The 21,450-nt window shown below is 36.7% G+C and overlaps 1 protein-coding gene across 1 annotated transcript in view; it reads left to right on the top strand.

The window, feature by feature from the left end:
- The window catches only part of COL5A2 (collagen type V alpha 2 chain), a 147,196-nt gene that overhangs the window by 89,541 nt on the left and 36,205 nt on the right, over positions 1-21,450 (top strand). Inside the window, exons 9-23 of the mRNA XM_019461888.2 lie at positions 1,444-1,488; positions 2,441-2,494; positions 3,139-3,192; positions 4,260-4,313; positions 7,243-7,296; positions 10,467-10,520; positions 11,678-11,722; positions 12,164-12,217; positions 15,131-15,175; positions 16,275-16,328; positions 18,571-18,669; positions 19,150-19,194; positions 19,312-19,410; positions 20,630-20,683; positions 20,973-21,080. Of these exons, the coding sequence (XP_019317433.1) occupies positions 1,444-1,488; positions 2,441-2,494; positions 3,139-3,192; positions 4,260-4,313; positions 7,243-7,296; positions 10,467-10,520; positions 11,678-11,722; positions 12,164-12,217; positions 15,131-15,175; positions 16,275-16,328; positions 18,571-18,669; positions 19,150-19,194; positions 19,312-19,410; positions 20,630-20,683; positions 20,973-21,080 (918 nt within the window). The remainder of the gene's footprint in view (positions 1-1,443; positions 1,489-2,440; positions 2,495-3,138; positions 3,193-4,259; positions 4,314-7,242; positions 7,297-10,466; positions 10,521-11,677; positions 11,723-12,163; positions 12,218-15,130; positions 15,176-16,274; positions 16,329-18,570; positions 18,670-19,149; positions 19,195-19,311; positions 19,411-20,629; positions 20,684-20,972; positions 21,081-21,450) is intronic.

Raw genomic sequence — 21,450 nt, forward strand, 5'->3', positions numbered from 1 at the left:
GTATTCGGAGAATACAAGCTCACTGAATGAATTAATACTTATCAAACCAACAATCCCACGCTTTTCTTGTTCATAACATAATTCAAAGGCATCCCAGATTAATGGAGTTTCAAGGCAATAGCAAGTATAAAATTAGACCACAGAACCACCGCCTTTACCCATCCTTAAGGCCAGCATTATGAGTGACTTAAATATTGTTTGTATACTTTTTAAGTCACTAGCAGTATGGGCTCATACAATGATTATCTTGGGATATTTTTCTGAAATATATGAGTTTTCATCCATTAGAAGTTCAATTGCATATATATTTGTTTATTTATTTGTTTGTTTGTTTGTTTGTTTATTTATTTAAATGTTTATTTATTTTGAGAGAGTATGAGCAGGGGAGGCCGGAGTGAGAGGGAGAATCTTTTTTGTTGTTGTTGTTTTATTATTTTATGGGAGAATCTTTTTTTTTAATTTTTTTTAAATATTTATTTATTTTTGAGAGAGAGAGAGAGAGAGGGCAGGGGAGGGGCAGAGAGAGAAGGGGACAGAGGATACAAATCTGGCTCTGCGTTGACAGCAGAGAGCCCAATGTTGGGTTTGAACTCAGGAACCACAAGATCCCTACCTGAGTAAAAGTCGGCTTAACCGACTGAGGCATCCAGGCATCCCTATGTTTATTTTTTTTAATGGGGCTTTTACTTTCTTACTAGCTAAAAATCTGATCAATTCACAATAAAAGTTTAATTTTTTTGCCATAAGAACAAATGGTTTTGATTTTATTTCACTTTCCCTGACATTTGCAAAATTAGGTAAAATTAGGTAGATATATTATTAATAAAATGTTTCAAATTGCATTTTCCTTTTCTTCCCTTTGTCATGCCTTGGTATAATTATTTCATGTTTAATAGGGGAAAGCCTGTGTGGATCCTTTAAATGTATGTTATGAAAGACAGAAAGAATCCAGAAATCTCAGTGCCATAGATAATTGTAAATTAACACTTAATATAAACTAGTCAATATTGTTGATGGCTTCATAAGTCTTTAATTTGATGTGCTCACTTAAATTATGAGTTTTCTGCCATGAAGCTGAAGAACAGTTTGATATAGACAGTTTGATAATGACTGCCAAGATTTTTCTTTTGTTGGCTGTTCTGGCTTAACAGAACCACCCTCATGCATGCAAATGCTCTTGTTCCAAAGACATTGGGTGTATACAGGCATATCCTTTTTTCCCTTTATGAGACTGAAAGTATGTATAAAATCATCCCAAATGTTGTCCAGACTTTAATCTTCTTGAATTTAGCTGCATTCCAGATGAGTACAAATGGAGAATGTCATCATCTTCTGCTGTCAGAGCTTCACTTTTCCAGATTCTAAGCCTGATTCAACATTTTTGAAATGTTTGGCCTAATTGTCATGAACACTATCCAACTCTTCTTCTCATTTGTTTTTAAGGGTCCTGTTGGCCCAAGGGGACCTCAAGGCCTACAAGGGCAGCAAGTAAGTCTTTTTATGATTAAACTACATACTATAGCAAAAAAGAAACAAATACAAATAAGGTCTCTGTGACATGAGTGTTTTTTGGCCAGCCTTTCAATTTCATATTGTAATGCTCACTTTGAACAGGCTGTATTTAATTAACTTCTGCTCAGAAATATATGCAATATGTTTTTCAAGTTTCTTCATGGGACTGAAGTTCCATCATCTGGATTCTTTATGTGACTGGCCTCCAATGAAAAGAATTTTTGTACCTTCGCTTCTGAAATAACAGATCATTATCTCACATCATAATGAAAATTCTCATAATTGGTTATGTGCTAACTCTGAGGCTGTGAAATCAGATCACAGAAGCTACCACCATGTGGTGTTAGAAATCACAGTCAAGGTAATCAATCCATGGAATCTTTAAGAAGAATATAATACTATACTTTGTTTCTATAGCATATCAAATACCAATAAAATAGTAACGTAGTGCTCTTTTAATTTTTGTGGTGATTTAACCAGCAGTAGGAAATAAGTTTTCAAGAGAAAGGGAAAGAAAGAATTCTTAGCTCTTACCATATTGTCATTATCATGTGTGTGGAGTTTTACCTCACGCCATTTTATATTACTGCCATTGGTGAATAGAAAATGTAGTTGTTGGTGATGATGAAGAAGATGACAATCATGATCATGATGATAGCTATCCCATCGATGGAACACTCTGTGCCAGCATTATTCTAGGTTCTTAACATGCATTTGTTATTAAGAGAGTTACAATAGCCTAATGAAGTAGGTAGCTTGATTATTCTCACTTCAAAGATTAGGAAATTGAGGTATAGAGAGATTAAGTGACTCACGCAAAGTTGGAAAGTGGTAGAGCCAACAATTTAATTTATTCTGTTTTTCTTTGGTTTGTATATATAATAAACATATAATTATATTTATTTACATAATTTGTTCTCAATTTTAGGGTGGTGTTGGCCCTACAGGACCTCCTGGCGAACCTGGTGAACCTGGACCAATGGTAAATGTCAAGTAAGCATGTAGACCCAGTTAAATATGGGCCCAGCATTATAATAATGTTGTGAATTATTTATTTTACCAGCTCTTTCCTAAAGTAGCAAGAAATTACAGTCCAGTTCAGGAGGCCTGTATTATGGACAGTGCTTAAGACATATGTTTCTTATAGCAGGGTATTCGAATTTTGTTAATATTTATGTATTTTTTGAGAGACAGAGAGAATGTGAGTGTGAGTGGGGCAGGGGCAGAGAGAGAGGGAGACACAAAATCTGAAGCAGGCTCCAGGCTCTGAGCTGTCAGCACAGAGCCTGACGTGGGCTTGAACTCACAGATGTCTAGATCACGACCCAAACTGAAGTGGATGCTTAACCAACTGAGCCACCCAGACGCCCCTGTAGTAGAGTATTTAAGTTCAGAGGCTTTGAATATGGTTAGCAGACCATGCTGAGATATTTGCATTCATAAAATTAAAATTCTTTCCTTTGAGTACCTAATCGAGGCATGCAACATAAAATTCAGAATATTAATAAAGCTATTTTCTGTGATATTTTTCATTTGTCTCAACAATATTTTAGATTATCTCATTGGTAGGTATAGGTAAATATAAGTAAATTTTCTTTTTTTCCTTTTGTTTTATTTTGTTATTAGGGCCCAATAGGTGCGCGTGGACCAGAGGGCCCTCCTGGAAAACCTGGTGAAGATGTAAGCTGCCATCCTTCATTTTGCTTTGAAATTTTGCAGAAATTAAGAAGGAGCTACATGAATATTATTCATTAATTCCCAATTTATTTTCTCCACTTTTAGCTTCCATTAAATGCACACAAAACTGGAGAACTCAGAGTGTGGTTTTACAAAATCTAAAAGTATTCTTAATCTTGGTGGTATTCTCTTTTTCCTTGTATTCCCCAGGTTTTTTTTGTCCATTATAATTTCTCTGTAAGATACTAGAATTGCTGTCATGATAGCCACGACTTTTGCTGGTGGAACCTTTGAAATGAATTTAAAGAAAAATACATTGCTCTGATGGCTAACCATCATCACGAGGTCTTCATTGAATGGAGTTTTTTAACGTGCTGATAGTATAGTGCCAATATTGTTCTCCAATGCTGAAAAAGCCATTTCCTCATTTTTAAAGTTGAGACTCAACTTCAGATTTTAACAGTAATAACATGTGATCTAAAAACAGGGTGCAAAAACAGATTTGCTTCTCTGGATTTTTTTTGTTAGTTGTACCAAAGCTGAGGATAAAGCCATGGTTAAATCATTAATTTCTCTGTGATACTACACCAAGTAAATACTTTCTCCTTGTGTGTCGTGAGATTTATTTAAGGAGATTACATTGAATTTGGTCATAAGGAAAATATGTCTAGTAGTTCTTAGTTTATCACAAGAAATGACAAGTAGTACTCTTAAAAACTTTTAATTCAGTGCCACATGAGGATATAGAATTTCATAGCATATGCCTCTGTGTGTACATGTGTGTAAATTTTGACGTTTATGAAATGGTAAGCTAGGTCAGACTAGTATAATTTATATTAATTTCTTCTTCTGGATAAATTAATGAGAACTTCACAAACTGACTTGCTCTAATGGATTGCCATCAGGAGTAGAGCCAGTACTTTTATACTGTTTACAGCTTTGGGCATGAGCTTTCTTAAAAAGTCTTTTGTCTGCAATTGATTCGTCATCTAGTCTTAGAAGGGAACATTTGAATCCTCTTTGTTTCTCCCTCACCTTGCCTTTTTTTTTTTTTTTTTTTTACCTTAAAGGGTGAACCTGGTAGAAATGGAAACCCTGGTGAAGTGGGATTTGCAGGATCTCCAGTAAGTTTATAATTGTCAGTACAATGCCATGAAGGCCAACTTTGAAAGGCAAAGAACATTAAAATTACCTTGTGCTTCATTCTATGCATGTGGACTAGTTGCTCTCACCAACATATGTTCCCTTCTGTCATCGTGAAGCAGTACATTTTGCCAGAGTGATAGCTAATTCCAATTTCCTACTTTGCATTGGCCCCATATGAACAATTGGCATCAGATAATCATTTTATAACCTAATACGGATACTCTCCAAACTTACTGTCAAATTTGCAAAGTCACCAGCCTGACCTCTTTACATTTCCCAACATCCTAATCCCATTTATCGTTTTAATATTTTATTTTTTGTTGTTCACATATCAAAAAGAACAGCTTGAAAATTTATTGATTTGTTTTTTATATATGATAGGGGCAATAAATTATGCCTCTTTGGCTGCTCTCCAAACCCTAATGTTGGCTGAAATCCATAATTGGTGTTCTGGACCCTAAAATCTTATGACAAGATATACTGATGGCCAGCACTCCTAACAGAGCTGTTTTTCCCCCCTTGGTTTACTACAGAGACATGTCCCTGGTGACGCACTCCACCAAGAATTCAGGATCTGAGCCCCTTGGCCATATTCTAAGCCCACCTTTCTGTCCTCACTCATGTTACTTTTATAGGCCCTCTGCTAGGATATGCTACGCAGCCAATGGGGAAAATTAGAGATCACCAAGCGAAACCCTCTTAACATTCTTGCTCTTAAAGTTTCTTCTTGTCTGGCATCCTCTAAATGGATTTAACCTTCTACTCCCTACATTTCCTATGATTTTCTAATGTTTCTTGCAATCAATACAACCAATAGTGCTGAATTAGTCTCCATTTACTTCCTGAAAAGTATTGAGGTTCAATGCTTGGATTTTTTTTAAATAAATGAGTGCTCATCTTTTAAGGGAATTTACAGGGCTGTAAGGATTAGTTTCAAATATAAAACCAATTTCCCAGCTCCCTGCTCTCTCTCTTTCCTTTCCTCCCCCATCAGCCTGGGGAGTCAGTGCAGACAAAGGCATGAGGTTTAGTCATTAGCACAGATGTCCACGTCAGCCGGTCCAGGCTTGAACTCCCACCCTGCTGCACTCTTGCACATCCTCTCAGTGTGGGCCCTCCATGGGGAGGAAGCAGGCCCTGCCAGCATGTCACAGATGCACTCTGCGAGCGCTGTGCAATGACATGTGATTGGGGTGTGATGACAGTCTTGGGTCAGCAGAAAGAGAAAATTTTATGAGTACTGGTACATCTGGTTCATTTTCTTGTTGCATTAGAGATATGTAATCACTTGAGAATTTCCTTGCAGACCACAAAAACTCAAAGTTAACTAATTACTTGAAATAACATAGTTCAGTAATTCTCCTATAGGCTCAGTGTACTGTGTTTTCTGCTCAGGAAAGAGGGGGAGCAAATCTACATAAAGGGGAGCATTCCAGTGGAAAAACTTAAAGGAAGTTCTTGAAGTGAGGAATTCCTAAGCAGGGCTGTGTAAACAGAAGAATTAGTGGAACTTTATTTGTCCAGAGAACGTGGTTTGATGTGCCCTGACTGTTATAATCCTTCCTTAAAGCACTACTGAGACATTTTCCCTACAAGAGGTCACAGAGGAATGATTGCTTTGCTTTTATCATATGAATTTCATTTAAGGAGTATTCACTCATTTAGGAAACAGTGAATGAAGGCAATGATGTACAAAACAGAAGACTTTTCCATCTGTGTAAGATTGTGTTCGAATAAGAGAAGTTCCTTAGGAAGGCTTAGGAAAAGTGCTTGAGTGTTAAGAGAAATGTTAAACCATTTCTTCAGTTGTTTATACAATGATTATTCCTTGAATGCCCACTCACGTAAGGCTTAGTGCCAGGGATATGCCCACTCACATAAGGCTTAGTGCCAGGCATATGCAGATTAATAGTAATAATTGTTAATAATTGATACAGCAACCTATGCTATCAGTGTACTCAATCGACTGGTACCAGTGGTAATAGCATTCAGTTCAAAACCAAATTAATGTAGGCAATGAGAATAACTGAATAATTAAGTCACCGGGTCCTTATCTATTTTAAGAGGGTATGAGGAAAAAGTTTGAAGCATCATTTCAAAGTAGTCATACCATTTGGATTTAATTTTCTGTTTGATTTCTATTGTTTTTTATTCACTATGCTTAGGTGGAGGATGCACAAAATTAGCATCAATTAAGGAGTTATTGAGTCAAGGAACCAACTTGTTCTCTCCGTATTCTTGACCATCCCTTCTGTTGGATATTTCATTTCTTCAATTAATCTTTTAAACAATCACAAATCCATAAAGCTTCTGAAAATTTTACTTGAAATCAATTTCTGATCACATTTTAATGCAATCTCCCCAATCATATTCTGCTGCCAATATTTAGTAGTTCAGAGAAAATAAAACACATTGGTGTGTACAAGTGTATTGATTCTTCTGCCACAAGTAAAGCACAATATAGAGAAAGCATAGTTTTCCTTAAGTTACTTTTCTGGTTTTTTTCCATATACAGTGACTTAGTTGATTCAGACATTGAACATGTTGATTCAGGCTTATTTTCTTGTTTTTTCTTTGTTTTTTCTATGTTGTGGGGTTTTTTTTTTTTGCTACTAATTATAATGCAGTGATATAATTTCAAAATTTGGAAATGTCATCAAATCAATACCTGGCATTATTCCATGTCTTTGTGTAAGTCATGTTTCCATACCTAACAGTGAGTTTGCTTTGCTAATTTTTGATCATCTAGGTGTATTTCGACAGATTAAAAGTACACTGCCCCTTTCTCTTCTTTGGTATGTTAGTGGAAAACTATGTATTAGATATTCAGTTTGAACAAAAAGTGTATTAAGCAGTTTCCTGTTCTTATTAATGACTCTCAAATGCCTTCTCTATTTTTTCCCATAGGGAGCTCGAGGATTTCCTGGGGCTCCTGGTCTTCCAGGCCTGAAGGGTCACCGAGTAAGTTCAATCCTTTATAATCCTTGCAGATACCATGGCTTATACCAGTAGGGTCCGGGGGGGGGGGGGGGTGGGGTGGGGGTGGGTGGGGCATTACCTTTAACATCTTTACAATTCTATTTGTCGGTTGTCTTTAACTGGCTGTAGTGTCAGTATTCATCTCTGGTCACCAACTTCACAATGCTTTTTTCTATTTCCTTTGAATTTTGTCTGATTCTATAACAAATATATTTTGTGTTCTTACCCCCATGCTGGCTACTGTGCTACAAAAGAAGACATAGTGGTGAATGAGAAAAATCCCATGGTTGTCAGCTTCAGGCTAATAAGGTTTACAGTTAAGAAAAAATAACTGCTCCATAATGAAATAAGTGACATGATACTAGAAAGTGCTCTAAAACATAGGATGGACCCAGTCAACCCCGATGTGGAAGGCATGGAATGCTTCTGTCTTTATAACTCAAGATAATTAATATGTCATTATTATATATTATCTACATATATGGAAATTACATTTCACTCAAAACGGAGGTAAAACTGCTGCCCAGTAGCCCCCAACCTGACTTCAGCAGTGGCTGCCGCCAGCAGGGGGAGGAGGAAGATCCAAAGAACTAGAGCAGTTGAGAAAACTGTTTATTGGTGGTCTGAGCTTTGAAACTACAGATGATGGCTTCAGAGGGCATTTTGAGACATGGCACACTCACAGATTTCATGGTGATGAGAGACCCCAGGGGTTTGGGTTTTGTGAATTGCTCTTGTGTTAGGAGGAGGCAATAGCAATGTGTGCTTGACAACAAAAGGTTGATGGGTGTGAAGGGGAACCAAAGAGAGATATTTCTAGAGAGGATTCTGTCCATCTAACGATGAAGAAAGTGTTCACTGGTGGTATGACAGAAGATATACAAGAGTATAACCTGAGAAACTTCTTTGAAAAGTATGGCAAGATTGAAACCATAGAAGTTATGGAGGACAGGCAGAGTGGAAAAAAGAGAGGGTTGCCTTTATAACTTTTATAAAAAATATTTATTTTGAGAGAGAAAGAGTGCACGCATGTGCACAAGCAGGAGAGGGGCAGAGAGAGAGAGAGGGAGAGAGAGAATCCCAAGCAGGCTCTGCACTATCAGCACAGAACTGTGAGATCACAACCTGCCTGAACCAATATCAAGAGTTGGACACTTAGGCGACTGAGCCACTCAGTGCGCCCCTGCTTTTGTAACTTTTGATGATCATGATAAGGTTGATAAAATTGTTGTTCAGAAATACCATACTACTAATGGGCATAATTGTGAAGTGGAAAAGGCCATTTTTCAACAAGAAATGCAGTCTGCTAGATCACAAAGAGGTCATGGAGTTGGATCTGGCAACTCTATGGGTCGTGGAGGACACTTTAGAGGTGGCGGTAGCTTTGGCCATGGTGGAAACTTTGGTGGAAGAGAAGGCTATGGTGGTGGAGACAATGGCAGCAGAGGTAGTTTTGGAGGAGGTGATGGTGGATAAAGTGTATTTGGAGGTGATGGTGGCAACTATGGGGGTAGTCCTGGTTGCAATAGTAGAGGAGGCTATGGTGGTGGTGGACCAGGATATGGAAACCAAGGAGGCAGATTTGGCTTTGGTGGTGGAGGATATAATGCTTACCATGAAGGAGGAAATGTTGGAGGCAACTATGGTGGTGGTGGGAACCATAATGATTTTGGAAATTATAGAGGACAATAGCAATCAAATTATAGACTCATGAAGGGGGCAGTTTTGGTGGAAGAAACGTGGGCTTGTCCCTACAGTAATCGTTATGGATCTGGTGGTGGAAGTGGTGGATATGGTGGTACAAGCTGCTAAAATAATTCAGAAGAAAAAGCTACAGTTCTTAGCAGGAGAGAGAGCGAGGAGTTGTCAGGAAAGCTGCAGGTTACTTTGAGGCAGTCATCCCAAATACCTGAGAGGAACTGTAAAAATCTGCCAGAGAGGAGTGATGATCCATAGTCAGAAAAGTTATTTCAGCTTAAACAGGAAACCCTTTTTGTTCACGTCTGTCATAGCCACAGTTTGCAAACAGTGCAATTATTGACTAATGCAACGTGGTGTTAAATTGATGTATGTTCCTGAGGTCTTTTATCTGTTGTGGCTTTGTCTTTGTCTTTGCCTTTCATTACATCAGGTATATTGCCTAGTAAATTGTGGTAGTGGTACCAGGAACAAAAAATTCAGGAATTTTTAACTTTGCAATATTTGCATAGTTCAGTTTTTCTACATTTTACTACAGAAACTTTAACAAAATGCAGTTTTGAATGTGTTTCCTTGTGAGTTAACAAGTAAAGAAGATCATTGTTAATTACTAGTTTGTATGAATTTTGTTAAAGTTAACTGTAAAGAAACACCTCCTGACTTGCAGTTTTAAGGGGAGTCTATTCTCTGCATTTCCAAACCATGAAATGAATGCGCTCTGACATATGGAGAGAATAGATATTTGTATGTTTGCAATGTGTGTTTTAGATAAATAGGATTGGATATTTAAGTTAGCATATTTGTGAATGTAACAGCATTAATATTTACCTTCAAATGAAGCAAATCTCAAAATTCCAAAAATTGCAGGTAGATAGATCTATCTATCTATCTATCTATCTATCTATCTATCTATCTATCTTCTATCATCTATCATCTTTCTATCATCTATCTATCACAAAGTATGGCTGATATTTAATAAGTATATACTGGTTGGTCTCTGTTTTGAGTAGTGAGTTTCTGATTAGAATGCTTGGTGCTCTACTAGTTATTAATTATTTTGAACATCAACCCGGTTATAACCCATATCTTGTAAGTATATAAACTCTACAATTACTTGTCTTCTATAAAGCCACCATAAGTTTTTCATTTGTAGTTATAGAATAAATTTCTATGAAGTCACAAAAATTTAAAGGGTGAGAACATCATAAATTAAAAATGTTATTTGAAGGGAGAAACCTTTTTAGTTTTCTTTGAATAGGCTTTCAAAAAACCTTTAATTTAATTTTCTTTGAATAGGCTTTCAAAAAATGTTGAGAATTTGTAAACATTTTGGGTAACGACTTTAAATATCTGTTTTTATAAGACACTTTCTGTGAGCTTATTTTTGGTTCTTCTTTTACACATCTAATAACCAAAAAGAGCAGAAAAACACAAATTTATATTTTTCTTCTTAGGGACACAAAGGTCTTGAAGGCCCTAAAGGTGAAGTTGGAGCACCTGGTTCCAAGGTAACTGTACAGTAACTTAATCTAATCCCACAGTTGCATTTCAGGGTTGCGTCAGGTCCCTACCAGTTTTTTCAGAACCAACTTAAATTCTGGAGGAACGAGGAGTATAGAAAAGGGATAGTTGAGTAGATAAATATAATTTTTCATAGATGAGTGGCAACAGATTCAGCAGGATACGTGACATGGATAAATTTGCCCCTGAGAGTAGCCACCATGGCACTGGGTTTATACCAGTGTAGGATGGGTGTAGATGGGTGGATGAAGATGGTACTGCGAATTCACTCTTTTTTCTCCTTCAAAAATATCTGAGAGGTTTAGGTAGTTTATTAGCTCAATTTTTAATTTTTTTTTTTTACGTTTATTTATTTTTGAGACAGAGAGAGACAGAGCATGAATGGGGGAGGGGCAGAGAGAGAGGGAGACACAGAATCGGAAGCAGGCTCCAGGCTCCGAGCCATCAGCCCAGAACCCGACGCGGGGCTCGAACTCACGGACCGCGAGATCGTGACCTGAGCTGAAGTCGGACGCTCAACCGACTGAGCCACCCAGGCTCCCCGATTAGCTCAATTTTTAAAGTACCCTTTCGATTCCAGGGCCTTTTAGCCATTGTTGTTTCTTCCCAAGATGTGTTTATGTTGAGAGAGAGAGAGAGAGAGACCATAGAAGAAGGACAGAGAGGACTTTTTAGTGGGAAGCATCATGTGAAATATACATAAATGTGAGATATATGTACATACATATATGTATGTGTGTGTGTGTGTTGGCTTTAAATTTTTAATTTTTGAGCTTCCTATAATAGATCTTAAAGGAATATTAATCAATTTTAACTTTATATAAAGTTTTACTTGAGCTTAAGTATCATCAGACATAAACATATAATTACTTTGTTGATACTAATTAATGTGGGCGAATGTGATAGTTCCATCAATCTTGTTTATATCCTCAATTTATTTTATACTTATTTCCATAGAAACTAAATTGCCATCGCTCTTTGAGAAAAAGTAATACAGCAGAATTTTGAGGTCCGTCATTTCAAGTATGCCTTTCAAATAGCCAGTTTGAAAATATACTTTTAAAATGACATACACGTAGAAAAAGTGATGTGAATATCAATTGTAGGTTTCTTATACTGTACTATAATCTCATTTTTGCTTTAGGGTGAAGCTGGCCCTACTGGTCCAATGGGTGCCATGGGTCCTATGGTATGTATCAATTTAATACTTTGAGCATTTTTTGCTTTTTAGACTATATTAAGTGAATGTTTAAATGCAAAATAAAAAAAACATGGAGGAAATATGATAGCTGATGAAGTAATCTTGATTACCAGCTGGCAGACCAGCACGCTCAGAGAATTGCACCCTTTGAATAGAAAAAGTTTCTTGTTTCTTAGTGTTTAAACAGGATTATTATAGACTTAGCCCATTAAAGCTATATAAAGTGAAATCTGTTTAGGTAAGAGGTGGTAGGTTATGTATCCCCACAGGTAGAGAGTTTCAAACCTGAAGTTGCTCCTTGTTTGGTCATATTGTTTGGTAGCTAATAATATTGAGTCTCGATTGAGTTGTGTGATGTAGTCAAACTACCTTAGAATTCAAATAAGATGCTTTAAGAGGTGTTTTTTTTTTCCCCTCTCTCATCTGTAGGGTCCAAGGGGAATGCCAGGAGAAAGAGGGAGACTTGGGCCACAGGGTGCTCCTGTAAGTATGTATATTTCAACTCTCTCAAATGAACTGAACATGTCTTTTAAATGAGACTATGGTACTGGTTGCCTACATTTAAATTTATTTTTTTATCTTTATTTTTTATTTTGAAATAAATTTAGGTTTACAGAAAAGTTACAAAGATACTATGGAGAGTTTCTGTGTACGCTTCACCTACCTTTTGTTAATATTAACATCTTATACAACCACAGTATATTTGTTGCTTACTTATCTGAATGCTGAAGTTAAGAAAACTATAAAAACCTACAGCAACATGGAATATAGTCCATGGGAAAATATGAAATTGGGAATAGTAGTAAAATTATAATAATAGGTTACATTTTTCAAGCAGGTTTTATATGCCAAGCATTCTTCCATTATCTTTATTTTATATCCATCACAATCCTGAAAGGTAAGTACTGAGTGTACCCTTACAAGAGCTGAGTTTCTTTATCATCTGTCTTTGATTTATTATTAAAAAAATTTACATTTATTTATTTTTGAGAGACAGAGTGAGACAGTGCATGAGTAGGGGAGGGCCAGGGAGAGAGGGAGACACAGAATCTGAAGCAGGCTCCAGACTCTGAACTGTCAGCACAGAGTCCAACGCGGGGCTCGAACCCACGAACAGTGAGATCATGACCTGAGTTGAAGTCCGAAGCTCAACCAACTACGCCATGCAGGCACCCTTGTCTTTGATTTATTTTAAATGCATAGATTGAGAAATACTTTTACTGTCTGCCTGTGTACCTTGAACCTAGCTAGAAAAGGGGAATATTCTATTAATTCTCTTCATAGATCTCTGAAGATTAGGCAGCTAATATTTCAACCTTGCAATTCATTATATTTTACCTGTTTTCATTTGGACAATTAAGGACTGCCACCTTGCCTCTATTATTTTTACATTTATCATCCCCATTAGTATTAGGAATCTCACTCAGGTTTACAGCATCCCCTGATGTTACCCTTAGCTTACAGAAGAAAACCACTTTAGAGTTTCTCAATGGTGTCAAAGTCAGGGCCCTGGTTTGGGAGAAGTGAGACCTTCTCACTAGGCCAATCCTTGTCCCCTTGAAGATAGACTGTCCTCTGGAAACATAGAAAATATTGTAGAATATAGTCAACTGTTGATGTATCCATCCTTACATAATATATCCGATCTAGTATGTTCACTTCTCTGTGCTTTCTTCTACTGTCTGCCAAGACAGTTCTGGCATTTCTACCTCACTTAGTGTGGGGCATTGCTCTTTCTGAGTTTCCAAGAACCATCTTCCATGTTAATACCATCTTTCAGGATATTTATGAGAGTGTTAAATGTGTATCATGGGAGAGTATTTCCATATCATTAAAGTTCTCCACTTTATATCCTTTCCCTCACGATCCAGTACCTTCAGGACCTACTCCCACACATTCTCTTTTGGATTCTGGCTGTACATGATGTATAGGACTCATAGCTCCTTTGGGGTGTATTTTCCCTCTTTTATCAGAAGAAGATTTTCCTCAACTCAGTTATTTTGTGACTTGATGCTAGTTATTGGTCTGGTGGCCAACGAGCAGGGGCAAGTGGTGGTGGTGGTGATAGCATATGTTGTCCGATAAAGTAGAGGCTTCTGCAACATCTTTAAGGAAGGGAGAAGTATAAGCTGTTAAAGGTGGGAATGGTGAGAATTTCTACAGGCCCATAGGCTTCAGGGTTGAGATTTCAAAGTTCTTAAGATATCCTAATGTCAAATTACATTCCTTCTAATCAAAGCCCCTGACCATGGCATAACAGCCTTTCCATGTTTTAGAATTCAACCTTCTCAAGAACTCTTGAACCTTTATCAAGCCCTGGGCCCAACCTTCAGGATTTTCTTCCCTCAGACTGTAGAAGATCACAAGATTTTAAAATGCTTCCAAGGAATCTTATATTGATGATTAATCACGATTAGCCTTTCAAAGTCTTTCTCCAGTGTATTCATTCAACAAGTTCATGCAATTCCATCAACTTTATAATTGCTATTTCTTCTAAACCTTTTCAAGTGCCTGAGCTATTGTACCCATAGCCCTTTCTCTTACACTTGTGCCCTCTCTTAGTTTACCATTGGAGGCAATATTTATTGCTGCATTACCACCAGATGTCAAGAGTGAATCAGACTTCATTGATCACCAGCTGGTCAGTGAGGAATCCAGCTTTAAAATTCCATTTTAGAGTCTGCTTTTTTGTACTACTTCTGGTACCAATGGTATTGGTCTCAGTTCAGGTTTCCCAGGAAACAGCATCAAAGCAAAGACTGGTGTGCAGGAAATTTATTGGGGAGTGCTCTCAGAAACTACATTGGTGAAGAAATGAATAAAAAACAGGCTTTGTTGCATGGAGAATATAAACTGTACTATAATTACAACAAAGACCCCAGTCTCCATGAGTCTTCTGTTCCATGAGAACTATGGGACCGGGATGCCTTTTCACACTTGTCTTGAATGAGGGCCAATCCTTTGTACTGCTTCATTGACCTTGGAAGTGGCATAATTTTGGGAATGTTACCTTAGCTGAGGGCAGTTTGTGGGAGGGTCTTAACTCCTCTGAGTTAATCTGCTTATTAAAAAGACTGAGGTATACAAAATTTCATTGTCTTTGAGCTCATTTGATGGAAAGTCATACATTCAAGTAAGAAGAATCATTTTAATCAGTTTCATTTTTTAAGTCATGATTGTTCTTTGTTATTGTTATAAGGGTAGATGTGTTTATTCCTACCTTATTGTTGTACAAAAATGTATTTTAATTGCTTTTGACCTAGTTAAGGTTGTTGTTGGTTAACTTTAAGTATTTATTCTTCAGTTTTTAACATGGAAATTTTCATAAAACGAATTAATTATGAGCAAATACTGTAGAAAATATAATTTTATCTTGTCCCCTTTTCTCCTAATTAGGGACAACGAGGTACACATGGTATGCCTGGAAAACCTGGGCCAATGGTGAGTTGTATGACTTTCATATTTGTTCATTTATTTATTGTTCCATTTGTACATTCATTAAAATTTACAGAGCACCCACTGTATCTCAGACACTTGGAATAAAAAGATGATAAACACACAGAATTTATCTTTGGGAACTGCCTTGTCTATCAAGGAAGAGAGATATATCGATTAATAATGTATCATAATGCTGTTGCTAACTGCTATGCTATAGAGTGCAACAAGATATAGGGTACCTGCACCTACGTTTATAGTGAGATAAATATATCAAGGAAGACTTTAAAAGGAGTAACTTTCAAGCTAAGATTTGAAAGATGAGTGTATAAAATGAACAGGAATATAGCATGGTTTATCCGATGGATAGATGAAAAAAACATGATGAGTTCAGGGGAATACTAGGAGGGTAAATCAGATTTGAATTATTTGCCCTTAGGATATTTTCTCCCTCGTTATTCATAAAAAGGAAACAAAAGAAGGGAGGAAAAGAATAACTGTAGTTTAAAAGAGAGTTTGTTACTGAAAAACTGATGGAATTAAAACAAATCCTCAAAGAAGAATCAGGATAACCTAGAATGGAATTCCTCTTATACTCATTTCCTTTAAATCTGACCTTTAAGTCAATGGCTTAAACTCTATGCATGTCTTCCCAAATGTAGGATGGTGACAAATATCCACATATTAGCCCTTCAAAAATCACTTTGAAATATCCTCATGATTCTTAAGCATCATTTTTTTTAAAGAGACCTAGATTATGGTATAAAACATAACTTTCTCAAAACTGTATTACTTGGTTAATACAAAGAAAGTACATCTCTCAAGAAGCAGTTATTTCAAACAATTTGTGTTTTGATGGACTTACTCTCTTATATAGTACAACTAAGAAATTCTATTGTGTTTAATACCACTGGACAAGTTTTTTAGCACTGTTTCATATCAATGTTGGAAGATACTATAATAAAATTACATTATCTTTGTGATGTTGAAGTACTAAGTGGATTTTTCTCATGTGTCAAAATACAGAATGTTGTCAAAGAATAAAAGATGACTTAATTAGATATTAATTTAAAAATCTGATCACTTTTCTGGTTTCATTTAATAGGGTCCTCTTGGGATTCCTGGATCTTCCGGTTTTCCAGGAAATCCTGGAATGAAGGTAAAATGTTAATATATTTAGCTCTTGATTATAAGAATTACTTGATGATATGAGAATGTCATTAATTGTATGGAAGTCACTCTTAACTAAGGAAAAAACCTAGAGCATTCTCAGTGTGTATAATCGTAGGAAAAGAAATAAATTTAAAAATGAGATTACTATGCAATATGTAGTTAAAGGAGAATTACTGCTAATCATACAATTGTAATATCAAAGAATCCGCTGCGTTAGAACTCTAAACTAGACAATTGTAACAGCTGCAAATAGTAAGAGATTAATCTGAATTGGAACTCTGCTCTTGGATACAGTGCCTGGCAGTAATAAATAGCAGAATGTTCTAAACAATAGGAGGTTAAAATAAATCAAAGATTGTCAAAAGGCTGTTCTTTCACACAATACTGGCTTTCACTCCAACCCAGGCCCCCTACCATTTACACAACCATGAAAGGAATAGGCAGGGAGGCTATTTGGCTTTCCACAGGGGACTGGATTAAAGCATTCTGCTGGGATGATTTACATCTGTAGTGAGTCACAATGTGTTCTTTCAGTATTTTGGGTGATAAATTCAAGGATTACAGTAAGAGGTTATTAAGATTATATTAGCTAAATTAGTGAATACATTCAGAACACTGTTTTCACACTTTAAACAACACAGTACATTGGATTACCCCTCACGCCCAGTTTCCCTTGGCCATAATTTTCTTCATCTCAAAGAAGGGATTTACTCACAAGATTCTGCTGTACAAAAATGATTGTGGCCATGGCAGTCACTTCCCTTCTGTAAGTCTTGTTTTCTCATGGGATTTTGTTGAAGATTACATGAGAGAGCAATGCAAACTCTAATACTGCCTGATGCAGAGGATGCCCTCAATATAGGTCCTTTCTTCTCGTTGGTAGTGCTACACAAATGGACTTTGAACTGTGAAACAAAAACAACAAAAAGTCCATAGCTAACATTTCAAATACTCTCAAATGTGAGAGTCATCGGGTTAAATTATTCTTCGGGCTCTCTATAACACTGTCTTTAAACTCTGTGCCACAGGAACGCTGCTACTTTAAAATGATGCTGTCCCTAAGTCATTTCATCAACCAGTCCCTTGTTTCACTGAGAGCTCACTGTGCACTCAAGCAGATAAGACTTTCTTGAGATCCCTCTGTTTCTGACCTCCCTGAAGTGCTAATCCTACCACCACTGACTCTGGCCATGGAGGGCCCAACCTCCCATGTTCCCATCAAAATATACAAAACTCCTTCTCTCCTTCCTGTGAGACCCTCTACCCTCAAACTGAGCTTTGGCCAGAGAATTAAGGAAAGAATGCTCACAATGCCCAGGACTAAGACTTGGCAGAAAGTAGTTTCTGCTCCTACTATGGCATCTAGTGAAGACCTCATTAGCAATGGCAATTTATATAACAGCTCACTCTGCATAATTCCTTCTCCTCCTGGGTTTTTCTAGTACTGGCTTTTGGCTACTAAAGACTGTTTAATAAAGCCAAACGCTTAGCAAAACTGGTTTTCTCAGAAATTGTTTGCCTATCCTACCATCCTCTCCTGCCAAGCATAAAGTTTCCAGATCTTCATTTTTGGCCACGATTCTGCTATACCTATAAACTACTTCCATGGTCTCTGTTTCTCTGGATGAAAAATAAACTTCCATATCCAGTTCTTCGAATTTCAGAGAGTCAGTAGGGATTTTATATATTTATTAGCACTAATGAACCTCCTCAGGCTTAGAATTTTAGTTCTGAAATTCTAGGTCCAGGTTTCTCTAGGATTAGATCTACATTGGGACCTAATATGTTGGATAAAATACAGAAACCCACTTAGGTTTAAACTTCAGATAAGTAAAGAATAAATTTTTCGTATAGATATGTTCCAAATATTGCCTGGGACAAACTTACACTTAAATTATTTGTTATTTATCTGAATTAAAACTTAACGAGGCATCTGTATTTTTATTTACTATCTGGACTACTTTCATGGGTTGAAATAAGGGTAGATATCAGGTTACCTTGACCACTTTACTCTGCTGGTAATACTGAAGATATTATCATACTTGATGGGTTGGAAAATGAGTCTACTCCTTAAGCTAGGTTAGACACACAACCCTTATAAACTGATTAGCGCTCATCACCCTTTAAAAATACTTGAGTATAGCATGTAGGGCTCCAAATAAGCAATAAACTTTGAATGACACCACATTTATATTTTTCCTATAACATTTCTTTTTGTACCCATTTAGGGAGAAGCGGGTCCCACTGGGGCAAGAGGCCCTGAAGGTCCCCAGGGACAAAGAGGTGAAACTGGGCCACCTGGTCCAGTGGGCTCTCAAGGTCTTCCCGTAAGTTCCCAGTACATTTAAGAATTGTGTTCTTGACAGAAAGCTTGACATCTTTTATAACGTCAGAACAGTTTTAATATATCCTCTTTGAATTCTGAATGAGTGTTTCCAACTGATTAAAGAAACCTATTTCTCTTGTCAACTCTGCAAAATTTTATCTATTTTATGGAAGAGGGAATTAGTCAGAAAGCGAGTTTTATGATATAATGGTGGTTGATTCTTTTAATGTTTATTTTTGAAAGAGAGAGAGAGAGTGTGTGTGACTTAGAGAGGGGCAGAGAGAGACAGAGACAAAATCTGAAGCAGACTCCAGGCTTAGAGCTGTCAGCACAGAGCCTGGCATGGTGCTCGAACTCAGGTTCCCCACGGTGGTTAAGTTTTTACAATAATTTTTCTGCCTCCTTTTGGAATGTGGGTGGACATCTGGATAGCATCCTAGATATGGCTTAATATTTTGTAAACTTTTCATGGATCTTTTAGGGTGCAGTAGGAACTGATGGTACACCTGGTGCCAAAGGCCCAACGGTGAGTAACTAACTGCATCAATGCCACGTGAAGTTCAAATGGATACAATCCTTTGGACATTGACAGTAGACTTCTACTGGGTTCTCTGCTCATCATGTCACTCTTCTACTCTGACAGGGCTCTCCGGGGACCTCTGGTCCTCCTGGCTTAGCAGGGCCCCCTGGATCTCCAGGACCTCAGGGTAGCACAGGACCTCCAGGAATTCGAGGCCAACCGGTAATGTCCTTTCAAATAACTATCATCCATTAGTATAATCCAACTAAGATCACCAAGCAAAATAATATTCAATGAGAACCAATGAAACATGGATAATGGGACATATCTGAGTGAGGCAAGTGAAGATAGGAATCTTTGTAAAGTGGAAGCCACACGTTAATGTACAATTTAGGTGTTTAAATTCAAAAGGGAACGTTATTACATTGTGTTAAATTTTAGTGGTTTTTTAAAATTTAAAATAATAAGGTCATAACTTTATAGTCTATCTCATAGATATTTATGAGTGGTTGAATAGTACACATTATAGAAATATTTTCCAAGCCAGTGTGAAGAAATGTGGAGGTTATAATGACAATTTGGTTAAAAATGGGTTCACCAGCTATTTCTTGAGAGTTATCTTGAAGAGTGATTCCACCATATTATTCATATTGAAAGAAATTTCCATACTTTGTGAAATTATTTATTGGAAAAAATGTTATGCTAAATCCATAAGAAATAAACACATTGAGAAGTTGTGCTTATATATTTTTAGCTTCTGTATAAAAATTAAAACTTTCTTTCTTAACACTGCCTAAAACAAATATTTTAGATTCTGTTCCAAGTAACTTAGTTATGCTAACAAATCCCTTTAAATCCTGGTGGCAGATTTATTAAAATATGAGTGTTGCTGATATTTCACATTTGATTTTATCATGTTCTCTTAGCCACCTGGTTCCCACAGGTTTAACTGGTATTTAAAGACACATACACACCAAAACCCTAGAACACTCCGAAGACGAAATGCTGAATTTGAACTTGTCAAACTCTCAATAAATAGAACGTAAATATAAAGTTATTTTGATTCTGGGTAAATAACTCTATTTCCTAAAATATACCCTAAATAGATTTATCTGTAAAAGTTGTCACTGTTAGTTCTAATTTTAATTATCAAATTGGAATAACTGAATAATTCTAATTTTCCTAGTATGCATGATAAAACACACAAGATTTTAAAAATAAGTCCTTTGAAGACCACTGTAAAATAGACAGACTTCTATAAACTACTTATACTGGGTTTTATAAAATTTCACATACATTCTACAAGATTTGCAAAATTAGAAAAATGTTAATACAGACTCAGCTGCAGAAAGTTTTTAGGGCCTGTTAACTGTAATTAATTAAAGCAAGTTGGACTGGCTAAAAGTCCTGGGTTTTATAACTATTGATACTTTTATTTTAGGGTGATCCAGGAGTTCCAGGTTTCAAAGGAGAAGCTGGCCCCAAAGGGGAACCAGTAAGTCTTCATTTTTTTGTTTGTTTGTTTGTTTCAATGATAAGAAGACCATGAATATTGTCCAGCAGTGCACAGGTCAAAATGCTCAAGTGTTTAAAATAATATCAATGAGAAATATAACTTTGAGTGGCAATACTTCAGTTTAAAACTTGTAACTGACTTCATTACTTTGGATGGAAATAGTTTAATATAGTTTTAAATTTGTAATTGACTTATTTAAATGAAGCTTTTGACTATAATTCAGTTGTCAAATGGCTGTTGCTGGTAACTGTCCTTCTGTTTTTAATAGGGGCCACATGGTATTCAGGGTCCAATAGGTCCACCTGGTGAAGAAGGCAAAAGAGGTCCCCGAGGTGATCCAGGAACAGTTGGTCCTCCAGGCCCAATGGGAGAAAGGGTAAAATTTGAATAATAAGATAAATTCTTAGAGTTGTGTGTGTGTGGGGGGGTGGATTATGTGGGGAGGTTTGGGGATAATAAGGAAAGCTAGAGTCATTGAAAGAATTGCTTGCAAATGCATTGCACACTTGAGTATGGTTAACTGTGTATTAAAGGAACCAACTGTCTAATAATTATTGCCCATTCATTCATTCATTCATTCAGCCAACACTGACACTGTGCCAATTTGATATATTGGTACTTAGGATACATCAGTGAACAAGAAGGCTATGGTTCCAGCCTTCATGTGGAGGCTAGTAAGCAACAGTTTATTCTAGTGGGGAGGTAAGCAATAAACAAGTCAACAGCCAAACAAAAATATAATTATA

This window comes from Panthera pardus, unplaced genomic scaffold, assembly GCF_024362965.1.
Source record: "Panthera pardus isolate Hobbes unplaced genomic scaffold, ASM2436296v1 HiC_scaffold_10, whole genome shotgun sequence".
In the NCBI taxonomy this organism is placed as follows: domain Eukaryota; kingdom Metazoa; phylum Chordata; class Mammalia; order Carnivora; family Felidae; genus Panthera; species Panthera pardus.